The sequence below is a fragment of the Ischnura elegans genome, chromosome 3, assembly GCF_921293095.1.
Source record: "Ischnura elegans chromosome 3, ioIscEleg1.1, whole genome shotgun sequence".
NCBI lineage: Eukaryota > Metazoa > Arthropoda > Insecta > Odonata > Coenagrionidae > Ischnura > Ischnura elegans.
In genome coordinates, this window is record NC_060248.1 from 11,171,487 (window position 1) to 11,191,136 (window position 19,650).

The window sequence follows — 19,650 nt, forward strand, 5'->3', positions numbered from 1 at the left end:
CAGACTGGACTGTTACCTGCATAATGATTCAAATCACTCCCCTCAACATAACAACCCCAACATCAAGACCCTGTTACACAAAGCCTTCTCCGTTGCAGTAAAGCTCAGTTGTAAAAGAGATGAATTAATTCAGAAGACAGAGGCCTTCCAAAGAATTGATGAGAGGTATCAAATAAGAAAAAAAATTAAGATGGCATACAGGGAAGACTAGAAGAAATCTATGTCCCAGGAAAAATACTAAATGAACAGTGAAGAGGCCCAAACAAGACACAAAAACATTTGCTATCCTACCACATGCTTTCAGAACCACAGAGAGAATTTCAAGGGAAGAAAATCACTAGATTCACAAGAGTCAGACTCAAAACATCCTCTCTTGAAAGATATATTAGATGGTTTTTTTTCAAATATAGCATAGTTGTGGCCACTCCTAAATCAGAAACACAAAATGAGTTCCAAAACTGAGTATCCAAGAGCAAAAAAGATACACAAAAAATGAAAATTCTGCCCCTTTAACTCGGGCTGCTAACCTTTGGCAATCTTAAAAGACTTGGTGCATTCATGAAGTAACACCTTCGTCATGCCCTTACTCTTCACAGCTCATGCAATTAATTATTTTTTAACCCAATAAGTGCATTTTTCACGAAATATTTTGCTAATTCATATCAAATAGAGAAATTTTTCACTCAAATTTACCTTCTGGACAGCTATTCCCCCCACCGTCCATTTCAGCTGCTTGATTTTTACCCCTATCTCCCTGATCATGAGATGCAGCTGCAGACGACCCGAACGGGGGTGACACTGCCCTCGGCTGAGTCCCCCCACTGAATGAGGACCCTCCCCTCTCCTCCCTCTGCCCTCCCCCGCCATCCCCTGAGCCAAGTGGCGTGGACCGATGTGGCGAGACAAGAGCCATGGGCATTTTGTCGTCTGACGCGCCATGCGTCTTGCATTCCCTGAGGACAGAAGCTCGTATGCCAGGAGACGCTCCGTCCGCTCCTGGCGACGGTGCAGGAGCCGGCACCGCAGGCGGCGTATTCCCACCGTCACCGGCAGGACTCGACAGGGGGCGTGGCCGGTGGTGGTCCACCGATGTGGTCTGCAGGGGTGGCACGCCACGGGGCCTCTTGCGATCATGCGCTGAGGTCACAAGGGGCGATGAGGTAGAGGACGAAGATGATGAAGAGGGGGAAGATGAGGGGGGCGGGAGGGTAGCTGTGTTGGCAGGGGAAGACCCTGGGTTGCCGGCACGGTCGTAAGGGCGGTACTGAGGGACAAAGGGCGAGATCACGGAATATGGTGGGCCGGTGGATGACGGAGTGGTGGCGTTGGATGTGGCAGGCGCGGCAGGAGCGTGCATCAGCTCGGAATCATATGGTGGGGAGCCAGGGGGTGAGGAGGGGGGTCCGGGCCGCGATGTGGACAGCCTGGGCTGCTTACGTGTAGTGGGTGAGGTCTCAGGGGGAGCGTGGGCATGTTGGGGAGGCATGTGGTGGTGGTGGGTCAATGGGGGATGGTGCTGGTGGTGCTGCGGTGCGGGTGGGTGCGGAGACTGCGCTCCATGATCGACTGTTAGCCTCTCATGCTCAATTGATAGGCCCTTAACCTGCAAAGAGAATAAGGGAGTTGAAAACAATAAGATTGGTTTTGCAATTACGCACCTTAAGCACTGAGGTTGAAATAAAATACAACAGTAATAAAATGCAACAGAATATTAAAATGAATAGATACAAAAGTATGTGGTGACATGTTGTGGAAAATACTAGCTAATAATTATGTGAAGTAAAAAAAATGGTTATAGTGGATAGTCCTAGTGATGAGTCCTGGAAGCAATCTAAATAACAGACTATGTACATAAAGAACAATATACTACAGTAAAACCTCGGTTATACAACCCTCAGTTATATAATGACCTCACTTATACACTGATTTTTTTTGGTCCAGTGAATAACCCCATATGAACCCATGTATTTCCAACCTTGCTTATGAAACTTTACACTTATACGACTACCTCCGTTACGAAACGTATTTTTCCAGTCCAATGAGATAAAATACCTCACTTATACGGCTCATCACATAACTGCTCTACGAGAAGATTGCGGTACGCGTGCCAATTTTAGTCACAGGAGTGGGAGTAGTATGTGCTCATTACATAGATATGTCAATAAAGAATAATAAGTTTTAATAATGCGCATGCTGTTTATTAGACATTAATTTTAACTGCAGTATATGATCGTTAGTCCGGAATATCTATCTCTAACGGAAGATTGTCTAGAATTTTCCCAGGTTATGTTTTCCGTTGCCCCAGTGAAATAACGCCTAAATGAGCCGTTAAAAATCCTTGTGTACCAAAATTTTGGCTTCCAAGGTCATCCAAAAAAGGTTATCGTATTTACAGTATGGACGTAAGTCAATGGTGATTCGATACGATGGTAAAAATCCCACATCCGCGGGATGAATTGAGCCGGGGGTAAGTTGCTTACGCGGCGTGCAGATCAAAACTGACCCAACGTGTATCTCAGAAGGTTTAAATGAAGCATAAATGGACCTTGAATAGCTATTAGCTTGAGTCTGCCAGGTGGCAAGCATATATTTTTAACTGAACAAGAGTTAGTGTGAATACCCTCTGAGAATAACTCGCATCATCAGTCGTAACGTAATCATTAAAGTCATATTCAAAACGCGAAAGATAAGGCAGTCCCTTTTGACTCAGGAATGACTTAAAACCATTATATCGAAGTACAAAAAGTGTCTGGTGTTGTTATAAAAAATGGGACATAAAATTATTCTCTGACGACAAATCACGCGGCTTGTTATTCGAAGTTCCCGGAACTGAATTCGCGGAAGAATGCCGATATAGAAGCTATTCCCGGTAGATTCAATCTACTATAGCATAAGTTTTATGGGAAAATTCTTTTTTAGTGCGTAAACATTTATGAGAGAGGAGATTTTTCTGGGTTCTATTTTTGCTCATTCATCACTGACGGCAGTTGCACGGTTATTTCAAATGCTCACTTAAAAGAAGTGATCTAAGCACCGGAAAAATCTTAGTCACAGAATATCCCGGGTACCAGTGGCGTAACTAGGAATATGCTTTGGGGGATGGTAGTACCGGGGAGGCGGCAGGTTGGGGGGCCGCTTCCCCCCCCCCCCCCCCTGAGGCAACGGGGATTCCCGCAAAATGAAAAATAAAGGCATGCCTGTAAATATGTTTTACATCATTTTGGCACTTAAAATTTAACTTTAAGCAGATGCAGTTGCTGTAAATCAAAGCTAGACAATTTTTTTTATTTCTCTGAGGCTTCCTGGGGATGGGGGATTATCCCCTCATCCCCCACCATAATTACGCCACTGCCGGGTGCTCCATATTATCAATGGAATAGTATTTTGAGGGGGGAAACCGACAGTTGGGGTCATTTTCACCATGAGGTAAGGGAGGGAGGATGGAAACCATGTGCTGGAATTAGCCAGGTTGTAACAACATGCTTAATGAGGGCTTAATCTGCCGGACAGTGTGTTGCACTGGAAGTTCCCTCCACACTACTTTCAAGCAGGGAAATAGCCATCTCTGAAAACTTTCTGCCTCTGCCAGGACATGAACCTGAGTCCACAGGGTGTGAAGCCTTTGTGATGCATTAGTGAAATTTTGCTCCCTAATTATGGGGTTAATTTGGATGACCTTACTGAAGTATCTTATTTCTTCAATCTTTGGTTTGTCTATAGGTGGTAAAATGAATTTCCTGAAAACCGCTGATAATGAGCCAACTTTTCAAAAATTGGCTCAAAAACAGACTAAACAAAAACTAATTCAGCAAATTTCAAGAGACTTAAAAAGATATATTGTAAAAATTCTACAATGGTACAATATGAAGTAAAATTTAATTTACAAAGAGAAATGTAATTCACAGAGGGTAGAGGAATTCCATTTGGAGCACAAACTATCATTGTAATTATTTCTAGCGTGGTTCAGAATATTAATGACATCACTTACACAAAATATGTATATATGACCAAAAAAAATATATCCATAGAGAAAGATGAAACAAGACAAACGGCTCACCTGTAAACACTCTGCTGCCTTGAGAAAACTGGAGAGGGAGTCTTGTGAGACATGTACTTCCCCCCTGTACATGAATTGAAGAAGGGCAGCTAGATTGGCTGAGGACGTACCATCGAGGATGACGAGGAGGCCAGGAGGGCAACCCCCCCCCTCCACCTCCGCCCATTCCCCCACCTCCCCACGCGCCACATCCTGAGGCGCCCTCAAACAGCTCTTGGAAATGCTTGCTACATGCTGCGAGAATCACTCGATGAGCCCTAAATGTAACTCCTGGAAAAAAATGTTAATTGAAAATTGAATCAATGTAATGCATATTTAAATTTAAACGTACATCAAATACTAAATCACAACCGTCACAGTAAGCAAATATAATCACAAATAGAAGTTAACGGAAATAGATAAAACAAAAACATAGGACACAGTGGTGGCACAAAGATAAGACAATGGCACCAAGATAAGACAAAGGCAACTAGTAAAAACAAATGGGAAAAATTTCACCTTGATTGGGAATTGAACAATATATTTATAAATATTGATGTCATAATATCATGGAAATGAATTCTCTGACATTTTCCTGAAGTTTCCTGGCCAAAAATAATCATTTTCCCTTTCATTCTAACTATGCCCCATGACACACAATATTTTTTAAGGCAGACTTAGGTTGGTAAAAACACCATTATTAATTTCTCTTACTCTTAGCACATTAAATTCTCCTGAGTTCTGAAATCATATTTTTTTAACGATTAAGTAATTAATAACGATTCATATTTTTTAGCCAATGAGAAAGAGCTCTAATCAGATGTCTTTTTCTATCAGTACTAATACAAAATCTATTAGTTGGAAATTCTCTCATCGCCTAATGTACAATGGCGTAAAGTGACTAACGAATATGTCATCACTAGATGCATATTTTCGACTGGCCTTCACATGCACTTTTATCTGGATTCCCACAAGACATCCTATCTTCACTGCTCAACATAAACGCATAAGTCTCCAAGGGCCGAAGAATCTGAGGGTCCTTTCAACATTCACCCTTTCTTCAGTCCTTGATAGAAAAAGACCAGATAGCCACAACACCTGTCTTCATTAGCCTCTTATGTTTCCCCTGCTTAGAATACAATTAGTCTCCTACGGAATGTGCTTGTATTCTTTGCTCTCTTCATTATAGGTCTGAAGTCACGTAGTCGACAGAAGAATCATTTCCTTGGATGAAATGTTCTGTGCATTTACCCTATGAAAGTGCATCGACTACGTAGATTTAGATAATTTTCAGCAATAATTCCTGTATATTTTGTCTAGTGAAATATTACTCCTGTAGTAATAAGCCCTTATCTATAATAACTGCATCAACTAGTGGTGGAGCATTTTATGGAATGACAGAGAAGGTTATATACGAAGGTATTGTTGCATAGTCGGAATTGCCAGATGATAGTGTAGACAAATGTGAGGGCTCGGATAGTGAAATTAGTTTTGATATTGATGGAAGACAGGCGAAAAAAAGCTGCATAGTTAGTTTACACTGATAACAGTGATTCAGAAGTAAGTGACTGTGATGGTAGTTTAGTGAAAGACACCTCTGTGACATGGAATAAAATTAACCATTCAATTAGTTTGGAAGATTTTCGGGGGAAATTATGCATGCCTAAATGCAATCTCTGGGAAATTGGCATATCACAGATTATTGATGTGAATGGTATGTGAGAGTAAAACTGGGCATATTTGCAACATAGAAATATACACAACTTAAGGAAAAAAATTAGAGGAAACCATATCGACTCTTCTAGATCAGTATTTACACCGTTGGGATCATGTGCTCCAACACAATTATTAAAATAGTGTACAAATAGCTGAAAATCTTCCAGTGGAAAAAGTTGTGTTAGTGAAACCATTTGTGACAAATAGTGCTTTCCACTGAATTTTTAGATGAAATCGAAAGTATGAAGAAAGGTGACTACATGCTCTGTAGAATGGAGGGAAGTTCTGCTGCTTGCGTGGAAGGACATGAGAGAGGCGAGGAGGATTTCCACAATTCACGACTCAAGTATAGGCAAGGAAAACAAAACAGGTGGGCGGGAGAAATACAGAACAAACCAACGTACATTTTGAAAAACAATAAATACATAGGAGGAGTAGATAGAGCATATATGTTCTTGGTTTACTTTTCCGTGCTTGGAAAAACTATGACGTGGACAAAAAAAGTTGATAATATGGACAACAAGAGAGAAAGGCGGACTCAGCAATTGCCTTGTCAAGATAACCCAGCAAAGCTAGCATGGGGAATGGTGAAACACACAACAGAGGGTAGTGGGATATGGGAAGAAGAAAAATGCATCACGGACATGTCAAGTTAGTTTTGCAAATAAACATAAGAAGGAAATTTGGTATACCTGTAGATTTTGCAAGGTTTCCCTCACCAAAAGGGCTACATTTCACCAAATACCATATGAAAACTTAAGAACTAAAATCTCTGATAAGTAAAATGCATCTAATGATATTAAAATACATTAAATTAAACATGTAATGATGGTTTTCATGTATCAACATCATTCTGGTAAAAAATCCTTCAAATGCCCAGTCCCAAACGAAGAGATTGGAATTAAATATGAGGTCTGCAACATGCTCAGTCTCCCACAGTTCCCTGTTTCACCAGACTTTTAAAACCCCTGATTTAACTTGCAAGACTTAGAAATTTTAAGTTTAAAAAGACTACTATTCTTAATTTGCAAGCAAAAGGGACGAACTTCAATTATGAATACTAATACATACCCCTAATTATTTCTTTTATCCGGATTTTTACAACTACAGTCTCCACTATTTGACCAACACCAAAATTCTGTAAAGCTCACCTCACTAAGATAGATACTATATCTTAAGAATATTGTCTTCAACACTCAGGATTCAGCCCATAGCAGAACAAGTTTTTTACAAATTAAGCTTTCACAAAATTTGTTGTAACTATAACAAAGAATTTTAGGTCATGAATCAACAAAGAAATATTTTCAGAAAAATATTAACAGCTGAATTATTAGAAACAGTTATTCGTAGACCACAAAATAACAACAATATTCAGATTGTTTTAAAATGTTCCAAATTACATGGTGAGCACTAAAAGTTCCAAGAGGACCAAGATCAAGCACATTATTTCAATTGAGATACCTTTTATGAAAAGATTATATGTAATTCAGCTATGTTATTTAAATTTGGAGACAGATTCAAACAAGTGAAATTAATTTTGCACCGACTTAGGCACAGAAAACAACGGCATTGGTTCCCTTGACATTGCATGAAAGGGCTGATTGTATAAAGGCTAATGCAAAGCATTTAAGATGCTTCAAGCAATCCTTCTAAAATAAATGATATTAACAAAATTCTGTTGAATTAAACTGTAGAATTCAGGCTCTTACTGCAGTCCACCATTAATGACTCCACCCATTTTTCTCCTAGCTTTCTACAGTCTGCAAGTTTCGACAATAGGATAGTTTCCTTCATCAAAGAAAACGAAAGACATTGATTGCGATTCATTACCCACTATTAGTGTATTCATACCCATACTATACTAGGTGCCCATACTATGCCACTCCATGTGGCATCACAAGGACCTACTTTCTATACGAATAGATAGCAGTTTTACATCGTTTGAGATTACCAATGCATGCATGAGGCACAGAGCTCAGGGAAACATCTCTTAATAATCACCTATTAAAACTGCCTATGGTCGTAAAGTTTCCTTCGTTAGAAAAGGTATAATAATCCTTATTTAAGCCAAGCGCTACCTGCTAGCAGCCTGCATATATCCTCGACCCAAGTCATACGGCGGTAGCGGGAACCAGAATGACATCACACAGGCTTTTCCCAGCATTCATACTTAGCCGTCGTGTTTTCGCACGCTTTAAATTTTTCACTTTTAATTTAACCGCGAAAAATAGATACAGTAAAACCTCTTTAGATCGCAATGGAGGGGACCAAAATTTGGGCAATTTGATGTATGGAGGTTCAGTATAGTGAGGTTTCAGTGACAGGCACCACTTTTTCATATCCTTCGGAAATGTAAGCCACTAGTGTCTTTTAAACCATTATATTTATGCGTTTAAACAAATATGCATGCATTAGTGAACATACATTTATTATTTAATGATAACAAAAAGCAAGCGTTATAGCATGATTTTTACCATGATTCGAGAGAAAACTACATGATCTCTCTCAATTCAACAGTCACTTAAAATGATTAGGATAGTTGGATATCTTTTTTCTTATTTACTGTTAGGTATGCTCTCATATGAAACAAAATGGCCACAACTAATGAATAACATGAAAATTACAGAATATTAATGGTGCATAAGAAAAAAAAATGGGTGAAACATTTATCGCTGAAAATGTCATTCCATGTACAATATCGCTGCTGTATTAATGGTCTCTAGTTTTCTCGGTAAGATTTGCGGAGGTAGTTAGGCCGTCTTGCGTGTGTCTCCTTGCTATAATAAGTGGAGGTTTTAAGAGATAAAGAGGTTTGCTACAAAGAGGTTTGGCTATTAATTTCCATGTAAATCTGATGGGACCATAGGGGTGGTATGAAGTATGGAGGTAAATGATGTAAAGGGGTTCACCATATAGAGGTTTTGCTGTATCGTCATTTAAAAATTTAAAAGCGTGAAATGCGTACTATACGAGTAATAATTTTTTGATTTAGGCAATAAGAAAATAATAGGAAACCACCCTGTTGTGAGCAATGAGGAAGTCCTTTGAAGAGTAGAGGATGCATATGATAACTAAAAGAAGATGAAACAACTTAAATGGCCTAATGCAGACAATCACCCAAGGAAAAGTGGATGGCAAGAACAGAAAAGGAATACTTCAGATATAATAAATGGAACATGTAAAGATGGATGTGAAAGAAAAGAAATACATATGCATGAAAAGTTTAGGTGACAGGAGTAGTTAGTACAAAGCTACATCAGTCCAACCTGATTGCTGACCAATGATGGTGATCCAGTTACATTTGTATTTTTAGTGGGACAATCAATGAAGTCTCATCCATCTACCAGCAAAAGTGCATGTGGATAAACACAAACTGTCACGTAAGGCCTGTTTACACGATACATGAACACGCACGGGTTAATGTCTAAATGCATGAATGCCAAAATGCACTGAGTAACCACCCACCTTGTGCAAATACATGCACAGAAAATAGAACTCGTTCTAATTTGATTCATGCATTTGTACATGTTCCGTTCCGGGTCCATCAAAATCATTCACGCAAGCATACATTAACTTGTATGTGCTAATGTGCTGCGTAACCAGGCCTTTAGGCTGGGTTGCAGCTGGTGTACTGACATTATGAGGGTAGAGTAAAATAATGTCGTAAATAAAAATCTAAATCGCATTATACTTTCCACACTTTAAAGCAATTGAAAATAAATGTAATTCCAGAATTAGTTTTGGGCGTAAACCATGCTAAATACTCTCATTATAGTGTTCATATAGATGACAGGTGTTACACCAATCCTTGTATCTAGAAAGAATCTATGCCTGGTAAGCTGAGTCCACAAGTTGTTGATATAAATTTTATCCACTGCAAGGATAACCTTTTCTACAGATAATGTTCTATTTGCCAAGGCAGGATCACATGAAAAATGAACCTGTCCGGGCAGCATCCCTACCTATCGCTATTTCAGAATTGCATTTCTTAGCTTAGGGGCATCATGAAGTCAGAAAAATTCTCCAAATAATGAACGTGACAATTCAATCACAGATGGCAGACAGCTACAAAAAATTGAATAGCATCATGAGGTAAATCCCTGGAACTCTATAATATATGGGTTCATAAGTCTTTATTGCCACCACTATTATCCTCATGCTTTCCATGGAGGTCGCCCAATGCTCCAAAGTTACTTTCTCAATAAAGGCTAGAAATAAAAGCAAATATAAAATTGCAACCCTTTAACAATATCAGCGCAATGCACACATCCACTAAGTTCTCCATAAGCGAGGCAGTGATACTATTTCCATTTCAAAGCAAAAGGGCTAGTTAAAATTAAGATCAGTACATGAAAAGAGCCCAGTCTCTTGTTCAAGAAACAAAAAAATTGAACAAGAAAAATGACTTACTATTTAAATTTTAACTTCATTGAAATTCCCTGCTTTGCACTCACTTAAGATTGGGTTGCATATTATTTAAACATACATTCACATGTATTTAAACATACATCAGGTTCTTCCCAATATATTTTATACTGATTCATATACCTATTCCATCCCTAATCATTACCACTGCCAGACAGCCACTTAGGCAATATAGTCCATTGCCTTCATTTACCTTGGCTTCAGGATCCCAGAGAACCTCACTACGACTTTAATAGTATGAGGGTACATTACACAGAAGCGCTAAGCAGGTTGCGTACTCATAGGATGAAATAACAGTTCATGTGGACTTAAGTTGCAAGTCACAAATGAAGTAGACGCAGTGGACTCCTAACGAATGGTACTTCAAAGTGATGAGATATGATGACCTCAGTAACAAATGAAACATGTCTCATTAATCTGATGGACCTTTGAGTGTTCAGGGTGCTCCTTAGGATAACGAATTCTGATCACTATGGGCTAGTTGGTGAGTAACATCTATTAATTCTAGAAGTAGATACCACTAGGCCAATCCACCAGCACAGACTTCTATCTGCACACTGTCATTTTCAAGTTCCTGGTCAATGCATTCGCTTACCTCAGCAGTACTAGCCAAAATATGGGGATGCTTTTCTTAAAAAATAAAATTTTCACTCTATTGCAGAAAAGCTTTTGACTTGGCACATCAAAAGCAGTTGCATAAGCAGCATCTACATCGTGATGAATTTAAGGGTTCTCTAATAAATTCACCTTGGTGGAATTGTTCATAGTTTAATGCCAGCACATTACATTTTTGCCATTCTGCGGTTGAAATTTACGACTTAAACCAGCAAATTATGAATTACACAACTAAATTCCACCATCACCATGAAAAATCACAAATGGCACTTCATTAATATCAAATCATCATGTAAATCAAAACTTACGAGCAATTTACGAAGAACAATTTTATTCACATGGACGTTTCAATACATTTCGTACTATCGTTGGGTCGAAAGTAAATATTGAAAGATGCACTACCATAGTTGGTAGTCATTTTGAGAAAATTTCTGTCTTCATTTCCATGCCAGCATTACAAGTATTGAGAGTTGATTCAGGCAGCAGACATTCTAGCTTTGGAGCTGCCTGATGATTATACGAAATACATATACTGACACTGACTGTGTGAATACAATTGTTATGTAGCAGAAAATTGCTCCTGTTTTAATTAATATATGTTAGAATACCACCACATTAAGCCAAAATTAACTCTCGAAGCAACTCATCAGTATTTCACCACTTTCTGAATTTCTTATGGCTCACATGAGGGGCCATTCTGCCCTATCCTGCGCATGTGCTCTGGATGCACTGGAGAAATCACTATTCAGTAAATACTGCAGTCATTTTCAGATATTCCTGGGAAAATCTAAAAAGCCAGTTATTCAATGTTCACTTCAAGATTTTTTGTTACGGTCATCCTTAATGGAAGAGACTTCATGGCAATCCCTTGCATTGGAAAGTCTTACAGGAACAAAATTTCTCCACCTCCCACACTGGCATCTTAGGATTACGCACCCTCAGCTCCTATATCATGTACTTTGCATCCTAAAGAATGAATAAATGCCTGAGAATACACTATTAGCTCCCTCCCCGATTTCACGTAAGCTCACAGACTTACATATGAAGGAACCGCCACTATACTCATTTGCTGCTATTCTAGCCACTTACTGTTTCCATTCTTCAGAATGTTTATAGTGATAAAGATGAATCAGACAAATAAATGCGTTCACCGGCTAGTAAGAGATTAATGATGTCACAAGAATTTGAGAAATATATCTGATGGCAGGCACACCTGAACTGTTTGACATACTCGTAAGCCACATGTGCCCATGAAGCACTAGATTAATGTTTTAAACACATTAGATGGCTCATTTGAAAGATGCATAAATGATGTTGAGGCAAGGAAAGCAAATTCCTATGCAAAGTAAGGTTCCAACCAAACTATGGGACCCAAAAAAAAGAATCACATCATACCCATTTCTCAAGAAATTTCTTAAAGCAGTGCTTGCATGAAATAGGTGTTATCACTTGGATACTTTGCTGATTCCAGCTAAATAAACATTAAGAGGAGAAAATATAAAACATTATAAAAGGAAGAGGAAAATTAATTCTCTAATGAAGGCAAAGAGTCAAGTTATGAAGCAAAATCAACATTTTGCACAGCAATTGAATGAAAATGGAATACACTGGATCATTAGTTAAATTGAAAGAAAGGGTTTTAGTAAAAATAGGAGAGAGAAAATTTGTCAAGTAAAGATGGGCTTGCGGTAAAATATAGAGCAGCAGAACCATGCACAACAACAAAAAATTGGCCCATTATTGGTTACATAACACTATAAAGAAAATTAGCTACCCTTGCAATGAAGGAGTAAATCTAAAAATGAGATTGCATTGACAAATTCTAAATGGCGAAGTAATAAATAAACGCAACAAGAACATAGATTCCACAGGATTTGAATATGTAGGTTCAACCTTTGATAGAATACACTGGCAATTACCTTCATTGGTGACTTATTCAAGCACATTTGGAAAGAGTCCTCAGTAAATTGCTAGTCTCTAACCACCAAAGGATCGCAACAAATAGTGTGAGAGCAAGCAAGGCTGTAGCAAGTGGGGAGGGCATCAAGGAGTTAAAACCCTTAAGCTCCAAAAATGTATGGGAGATCATTCCTCTTCCTACCTGCCCACTTATACATTATATGTCTCTGTCCCATTAAAAAATCCAAAAAACCCTCTCTGGCTACAGCCTCACACCCCACTAATCAGCCAATGCTCCTGGGCAGTGATCAATGCATCACTTTGTAAGCATGCTCTTAGTAGGACATAGAAACAGGCACAGATGGAGAGCAGTAATTCATTCATAGAGTTGTAATAGTAATGAAGGAAAAAATTTAAGATAAAGCCCCTAGGGGAAAGTCGAACGTGGAAATATGAAGGACATAAGGAAGAACATCACGCACACAAAGAAACTGACTTGAGAATGAGAAATGAGGGACAGTAGCCAATCTTAATTACTATTAATACATGCTGTTTGACAAGCAAAGATTGTGAATGACAATGATTGCTCAACCTGCCTTCAGACTGGCTAAGCCTTAAATCATGGAGGACCTAAACAAACTAGTTATTTAAATTTATGACAGTATACCGGGACTAGCCACGGTGATAACTTTTTACGGAGTCACCCGCACCCGAGTCAACCGTCACCCGAGTTTTTCGCACTAGTTATTTAAAGACTATTGTACCTCTATCACAGAACTTCAGGGCATACAGCTCACTAAAATCTGTTAATATGTCAGAAAAAAAAGGAGTACTGCATCTGGCACAATTGAAACATCACATCAAATCACTATGCAACCATTATACGAAAGATATAAATGCACACATTACATTATGGTTAAAGACAGAAGTCACACAGCCAAAAGATTTCATAACGGAGAACAGAAGAAAGCGTAGATTAAGATAAACATATAAGCATCTACAGTGACACATGAGAATTTAACGTCCATTTTGCAGAAGAATAGACACATAAGATGTTGTGCCTAAATATATCTACACAAAATGAAACTAAATACTGAGTTCACTCATACTACAAAATGAAATGTAAGTGGCATTTATACGGAATTTGACTTGCAAATTGGCAAATGAAATACCTACACTAATTTCAAAGTACTCCAGTTTGCTGCAATTTCGGTATAACCTTCCCAGTGATGCACAGGATTGCATGAGGTATTATTCAGAAAATTTGAATACACTATTAAAACCAACATTATGACTGGTTAAGCCTAGCATAAAAGGCAAAAGTATTAAGAAAAGCATTTCCGAGGCTTGAACCTGTATTTACACGCTATTAATTTAGCAACGAGATGAACCACCTAAATAATGCAGTTATTTCTGATGGCCATAATAAATGACAATCGAGGATTCCATAACAAAAAATAGGCTATTAATTTTGAAACGAGAATTAGTGTCCACCAAATCATCACGAAAAGCTATTTTTCAAAACTGAAGTCACCGAGATCATTACGCACAAACACAACGAACAGAATATTACAGATTGAGACTTAAAAAGGCTCAATTCCTGACAAAAATTAGTGAAGTATAAAGGCAGGAAAATGAGTTTTTGGTAAGTGCTAGGCACGCTCTATGTGACCTAGAAACATTAGCAGACTAGGGCACGCAATGCGCGCACAGTCAAAATATCACGTTCTAAACGATAATCATCAGTTCATACCGATTAGACAGTTAAAAAAGCCTCATATTAAAAGATAAACAGCTGGCAAATGTTAAGTAAAACAAATACCTCAGACGCAAACTAGAGGTGAGATGCGAGAAGAGGCAAAGTAATCTCTACGAGCATGAAAGTGTAACATGTGCTATAAACAAATTTAATAAAACACCTCAACGCCTTTCATAATTCTAAAATAGCTATTCTGGCGAGCATCATATACAACCGAGTCACAGAGGTTGGGTAAGGACTATAACGTGCATACCGTACCGTCACTAGGGTATGTTGCAAATATCTGTGCAATTTTTAGAATCATGCAAAACACTGAAGTGCATAGAAAAAAACTAAATAAATACCGTTTAATATAAAAAAATTAATGCCTCTCCTCTTAATAAGTATATGAAATCGGGAGATAATATGAGGCGCGAAGGGAGACTCGATTGCAATATTGCGAATTTTCGATCACCAATTAGAGATTAACGGAACATCACCAGGTATTTCAATATAACCCAACATATTTTTCGGCATTCCACAATTAAGTTACAAAGCAAAAATACATATTTAACTCACCTTCACAAAATAATGTCACATCTGTTAGGCTTTCCGATTTGTAAAGGTTCCCAAATGCTGTTGCCAAATTACTGCCAAAACTGTTCCATTTCAAACAAAACTGTTGTTGTGAATCCATTCCTGGTGTTACATGGAATGTTTAAGCTGCAAAAAAATAATATCCACTGTAAATGCACATAAAGCTGAATGACCTTCAAAAGCGTTTGCAACTAATACTCCAATAATTGGTGCACATATAGGATCCTAAGAGCTGAAAAATAAACATTTAACACATAAAAACCTCAATATGGAGCCTGAGTTCACCCACTCACGGAATCAACTTCAATCGAACGGCAAAGTAATTGCATAGAGCATTCAAAAATAAATATTTTCCGAAAAACGATTCATTTAACACACATAAGCCTAATTTCCAACACTAATAATATAATTACACCAATTACTAATATTTCCATTCAGTAAAGTTCATTAAGAGTCATATATTTCATGTCAAGTGCAACCGTACCATTCTGTCTCCTTGGCAAATCACCTGGCCATAAAAAAATTGCACGGTCCAATACGTCCGAAGTGAATATTCCATACGTTTCGCTATCGATCTAAAGCCTGTTGCACTGCGTAATGCACAATTTCTTATTTCAGATTTAAAGTCATTTGAGGACAACAACAACTATTGCGAAACGCCATCACTTGATATTAACGAAAGGCATTCACTTGCAACCATCTTGACACGATTCATGCAACTGCGATGTAACATTCTGCCCCCTACATGGGTACTGTAAAATTTCGGAATTTGCCCTAAATTAAGAAGCCAAGTCCCAATTTAGCACATAAAGCCGTCACTGCGGCAATTAAATATCAATGAAAACCAAAATTCAGCATCAACAAGCAATTCAAGAAAAACATATATTTATAAATAACTAAAATCTCCAACCTGTGCATAAAAAGAAATTCTTGAGGAGCAGCCGGAAACCGTTAGGTATGTGGTATGAAAGTTATAGCAAACATTTTGCACTGTTAGATATGCACACCGCAAATCCTAACCAATAGCCAAAGATTGTCTGTTGATCCACAAATTAAAATTTCACAGGCAGTTTTCCTGATAGCTTAATCCTCTGTCTACATTTATTTCGCATAAATAATGCACTTTTGCAATTACTTGGAACATAAAATTTTCATAATCCCTCTGGTGGAATCGAAATGAACTACGCTTACGTCACTATCCTTTTGGCCTCCATATTGGTTACGGCAAAGGTGCTGGGTGAAGTATACAAATAATTTGATAAAATGTTAAGTATAATATCAAAATCCAGTAATTTGTCGCCTTATTTAAAAGGCACAACGCAAGTAGTTGCGTCTCAGCTTAAATCCGCCTTTGCTCCGGTCGTAACGGAAACTGAGAAAATTGTCGTGCAATCTGGACAAGTATTATCCGCTCATTCATGGAATCAAATTTTGCCGAGAACTTCTCCGTCTGTGACATCTGGACCCACTGGTTTGTTTTTAATAATTCTAAAACATAGCCGAAGTTATATTGTAAGGCAACCGTAAGTAACGCCCTCGTTTTTATGCAATTTTAGTGCCAACCCAAGTACGATATGCTCACTCCGATATCCAAGTTCCTGATTTCACTAAGTATAGGAGAGATGGGGTGAAGGAAACCCATGCAGTTGCGAAGGATAGCGTTGCCAACCGTCATTCATTTACGTACCTCATTGTGGGAGGTAAGACATTTCAATATTAATGTTTCGTTATTGTCCAAAGGCCTTGTTGCTGATACACTTTTTGTTCTTTTGTAGCGGGTGCAGTTGGTTCGGCATATGCTGCAAAAGCTGTCGTGACGCAGTTTGTTAGTTCTATGAGTGCCTCGGCTGATGTTTTAGCTTTAGCCAAAATTGAAATCAAAATGTCTGATATCCCTGAGGGTAAAAGTGTTACTTTCAAGTGGCGAGGAAAGCCCCTTTTCATAAGGCACAGGTGAGAAATAATAATGTTTACCATTATTTCATTGCTGCATGTATTTGAGTAACATTGAGTGGTAAAGTGCGCATTTGTGTCTTAAGTTGCAAATGAGGGTGATTCACGATAAACATTCTTGTGTTCGCAGAACTTCCAGTGAGATCGAAACTGAGAGGTCTGTGAATATTTCAACTCTCCGAGACCCTCAGCACGACGATGACCGAACGAAGAAACCCGAGTGGCTTGTCTTGATAGGTGTGTGCACTCACTTGGGATGTGTACCCATCGCCAATGCAGGAGACTTCGGTGGATATTATTGCCCATGCCATGGCTCCCATTACGATGCTTCAGGCCGTATCCGCAAAGGCCCTGCACCTCTTAACTTAGAAATACCACCCTACGAGTTCCCCGAGGAGAATTTGCTGATTGTAGGTTAAAGATCTTAGATGAAAATTCCTACTGGCAACCAAAGACCTATCCTGAATAAGAGAACTTGTTTAGAGGTTAATTAGTTTTCTGCTTGGCCATTCCGGTATTCCTTGGAAAGACAAAATCTGCCAGTGGATAGGAAATTATTTAATAGTGAAATTGTTGGAAAACTTATTTATGAGGTATGTACGTGCCTATATTGTAAATAAACAACTCATGCATTGATAATGCAGTGATTGGACTTTTATCCTGTCTTGATGATTTTGTGTAGATGAGCCAGGAATACGATTATTGTTCCTTGGTTCGAATCGGAAGTAGTATTATATATTTTGCTGTAACATATATATTGCTACCCTTGTTGTCAAGTGTGGGTGTCTGTATGAATGTGGGTGTGCTATGCTAATTTTCGATTTGAACCCCTGTGGTTTTTTTTTCAAGAAATTTGTGGCGTGGAATTTCTTTTAATTATTATTGTTGATGGAAATGCAGGTATGAGATTGTAATTGCTGGGGATAATCGATGGAAGCGATACTATTGGCCACCTATGCTTTAATTTGTCTTTAAAAGGAATACTAGTTCATTATTTGCAAGTGTTCAAGTTATTGATGTGTGAAACCCCTAACTTTGAGGATAATTTTGTGCAAATAAAGTTAATGTGATCTAAATTTTATTTATTAGCTGAGTAAATATTGTGTTTTGGAGCTTCATGGCTACACATATCCTTCCTCTTTGCGTTATTTACGTTACTATTTGTTTTCATAAATTAGGTCATAAAGATAATGCTTGGCTGCATTGAAGGTCCAGTTGGAGGTTACGTTATGAATATAGACATTTTACGTTACTCCGTCCTAAGGTTGGTCTTTGATTTAAAACCTTTTTTGATTATCCCTGCCATTAGCGGCTTGGTTAATTGAGCGTGGAATTGTTACTTGTACAATGACCTCATTGACATTGAAATCATTTTTAGTTCCTTCCTGAATTTGTTTGTCGTATGGTAGGTCAGCCTTTGAAATGATATTCATAGCAGGTCACTAAGATCTCTTTATTTTTTGGTCCATGAGGAGAAACGTCCTCACAGGTCTCTAAAGCATGAAATGTCCTTATCATAATCTTTTAATGACTCACATGATGCTGCTGTGTTGCTTGAATGTAGTTCACGAGGGTCAAAAGGAATGGTGAAAATGCCTAAGTGTTCTTGGAAAAAGGAAGGTATACCAGGAAAAATGTTATAACCATACAAACATTGCTTGGAGAAAGGTTATGTGATCCTGATCAGGTCTTGTAGTTCTGCATTCCTTGCCTTTTATATTGGGAGTACTTTTTCCCAATTTCATTGCTAAATATCTATGTTGTAGTTATTGACCACTCTTTTACCTATAACTGATGGGGACCAACGTTTCCATCTTTTATTGAAGATATTGCTACAAATGAATATTCAAAAAAAATGAGAGATATAGTTATCTGAAGAGCAAGCCTGAGTAACCCATCCCGCTTTGATCATTGTTGAGTGTATATTATTGTATCATTTAAACCTCACTATAAGGTTTATCCAAGGAATAGCTGTGAACTAGCTTGTGGCATTCCTCAAAGGCATGGTGAATGGTCACGAGATCATGCAAGCAAAATATAACATGTTCAAATTTTCACTGAATGATTATGCGCATGACTGTTCATTTGCGAAAGTTTCTGTTATACACATTGAACGATTTCATTTGCATTATCATTCACTTTGTGTAGAAGCCTTGACAGTCACTTGCTAATGCTCTTCCATTGAGATAATTCCATGGAGGAGAGATGTGCATTGTCCAGGGTTCTAAACCAGACTCTGGAATCTATTGCAGATGTTCCACCACTTAAGGCTTGCAAATTACGAGTTCGTATGAGATTCAGGTTTGAAGCCTGGTCAGTGCAAATGATGTTTTATCTGGAATTTTCGCTTCCTTATACATATCATTCAGACCAGTGGCATATTTAAACCCCCAATAATTCGTGGAAAAATAGGAAAGGTAATGATCATTTACTCGAACGCACATTTTTGTCTCACTAGTTCAGTGAACAATGTTTGCAGATAACTGGAGACCATCTGAAAGCCACTTGTCTGTAAGCAGGCACATTTATGGTGACAGGCATTGCATACCACCTAGGCACCATGGAAAATTGTGAGGCCCACCAAACGCAATGACCTTAATCCAACCCTGATACAGACCTAAGGATCTGTATTTTACCTCTGCCCTATTGAAAGGACTGTCATTTGGATTAG

General features: G+C 38.3%; 2 protein-coding genes across 2 annotated transcripts in view; one reads left to right on the forward strand and one right to left on the reverse strand.

Annotated features, from left to right (window-relative positions):
• Positions 1-16,115, reverse strand: part of LOC124155436 (zinc finger protein chinmo) — a 35,146-nt gene extending 19,031 nt beyond the window's left edge. The window contains exons 1-5 of the mRNA XM_046529249.1: positions 15,511-16,115; positions 15,009-15,152; positions 4,257-4,327; positions 4,058-4,207; positions 694-1,603 (exon numbers count right to left, since the gene is read on the reverse strand). Of these exons, the coding sequence (XP_046385205.1) occupies positions 694-1,603; positions 4,058-4,207; positions 4,257-4,327; positions 15,009-15,126 (1,249 nt within the window). The 5' untranslated portion in view covers positions 15,127-15,152; positions 15,511-16,115. The remainder of the gene's footprint in view (positions 1-693; positions 1,604-4,057; positions 4,208-4,256; positions 4,328-15,008; positions 15,153-15,510) is intronic.
• Positions 16,116-16,259: 144 nt separating this feature from the next.
• LOC124155435 (cytochrome b-c1 complex subunit Rieske, mitochondrial) lies at positions 16,260-17,637 on the forward strand. Its single transcript, XM_046529248.1, has 4 exons — positions 16,260-16,497; positions 16,583-16,726; positions 16,802-16,979; positions 17,110-17,637. Exons 1-4 carry the CDS (start codon positions 16,290-16,292, stop codon positions 17,396-17,398), a joined length of 819 nt encoding a protein of 272 aa, XP_046385204.1. The 5' UTR covers positions 16,260-16,289; the 3' UTR covers positions 17,399-17,637.
• The last annotated feature ends 2,013 nt before the right edge of the window (positions 17,638-19,650 follow it).

Bases quoted from the DNA above. Each gene is read 5' to 3' on its own strand.
- LOC124155435 (XM_046529248.1), top strand. From the start codon at position 16,290: ATGTTAAGTATAATATCAAAATCCAGTAATTTGTCGCCTTATTTAAAA. The intron at 16,727-16,801 runs GTAAGACATTTC...GTTCTTTTGTAG, and splicing joins TACGTACCTCATTGTGGGAG to CGGGTGCAGTTGGTTCGGCA. The intron at 16,980-17,109 runs GTGAGAAATAAT...TTGTGTTCGCAG, and splicing joins CCCCTTTTCATAAGGCACAG to AACTTCCAGTGAGATCGAAA.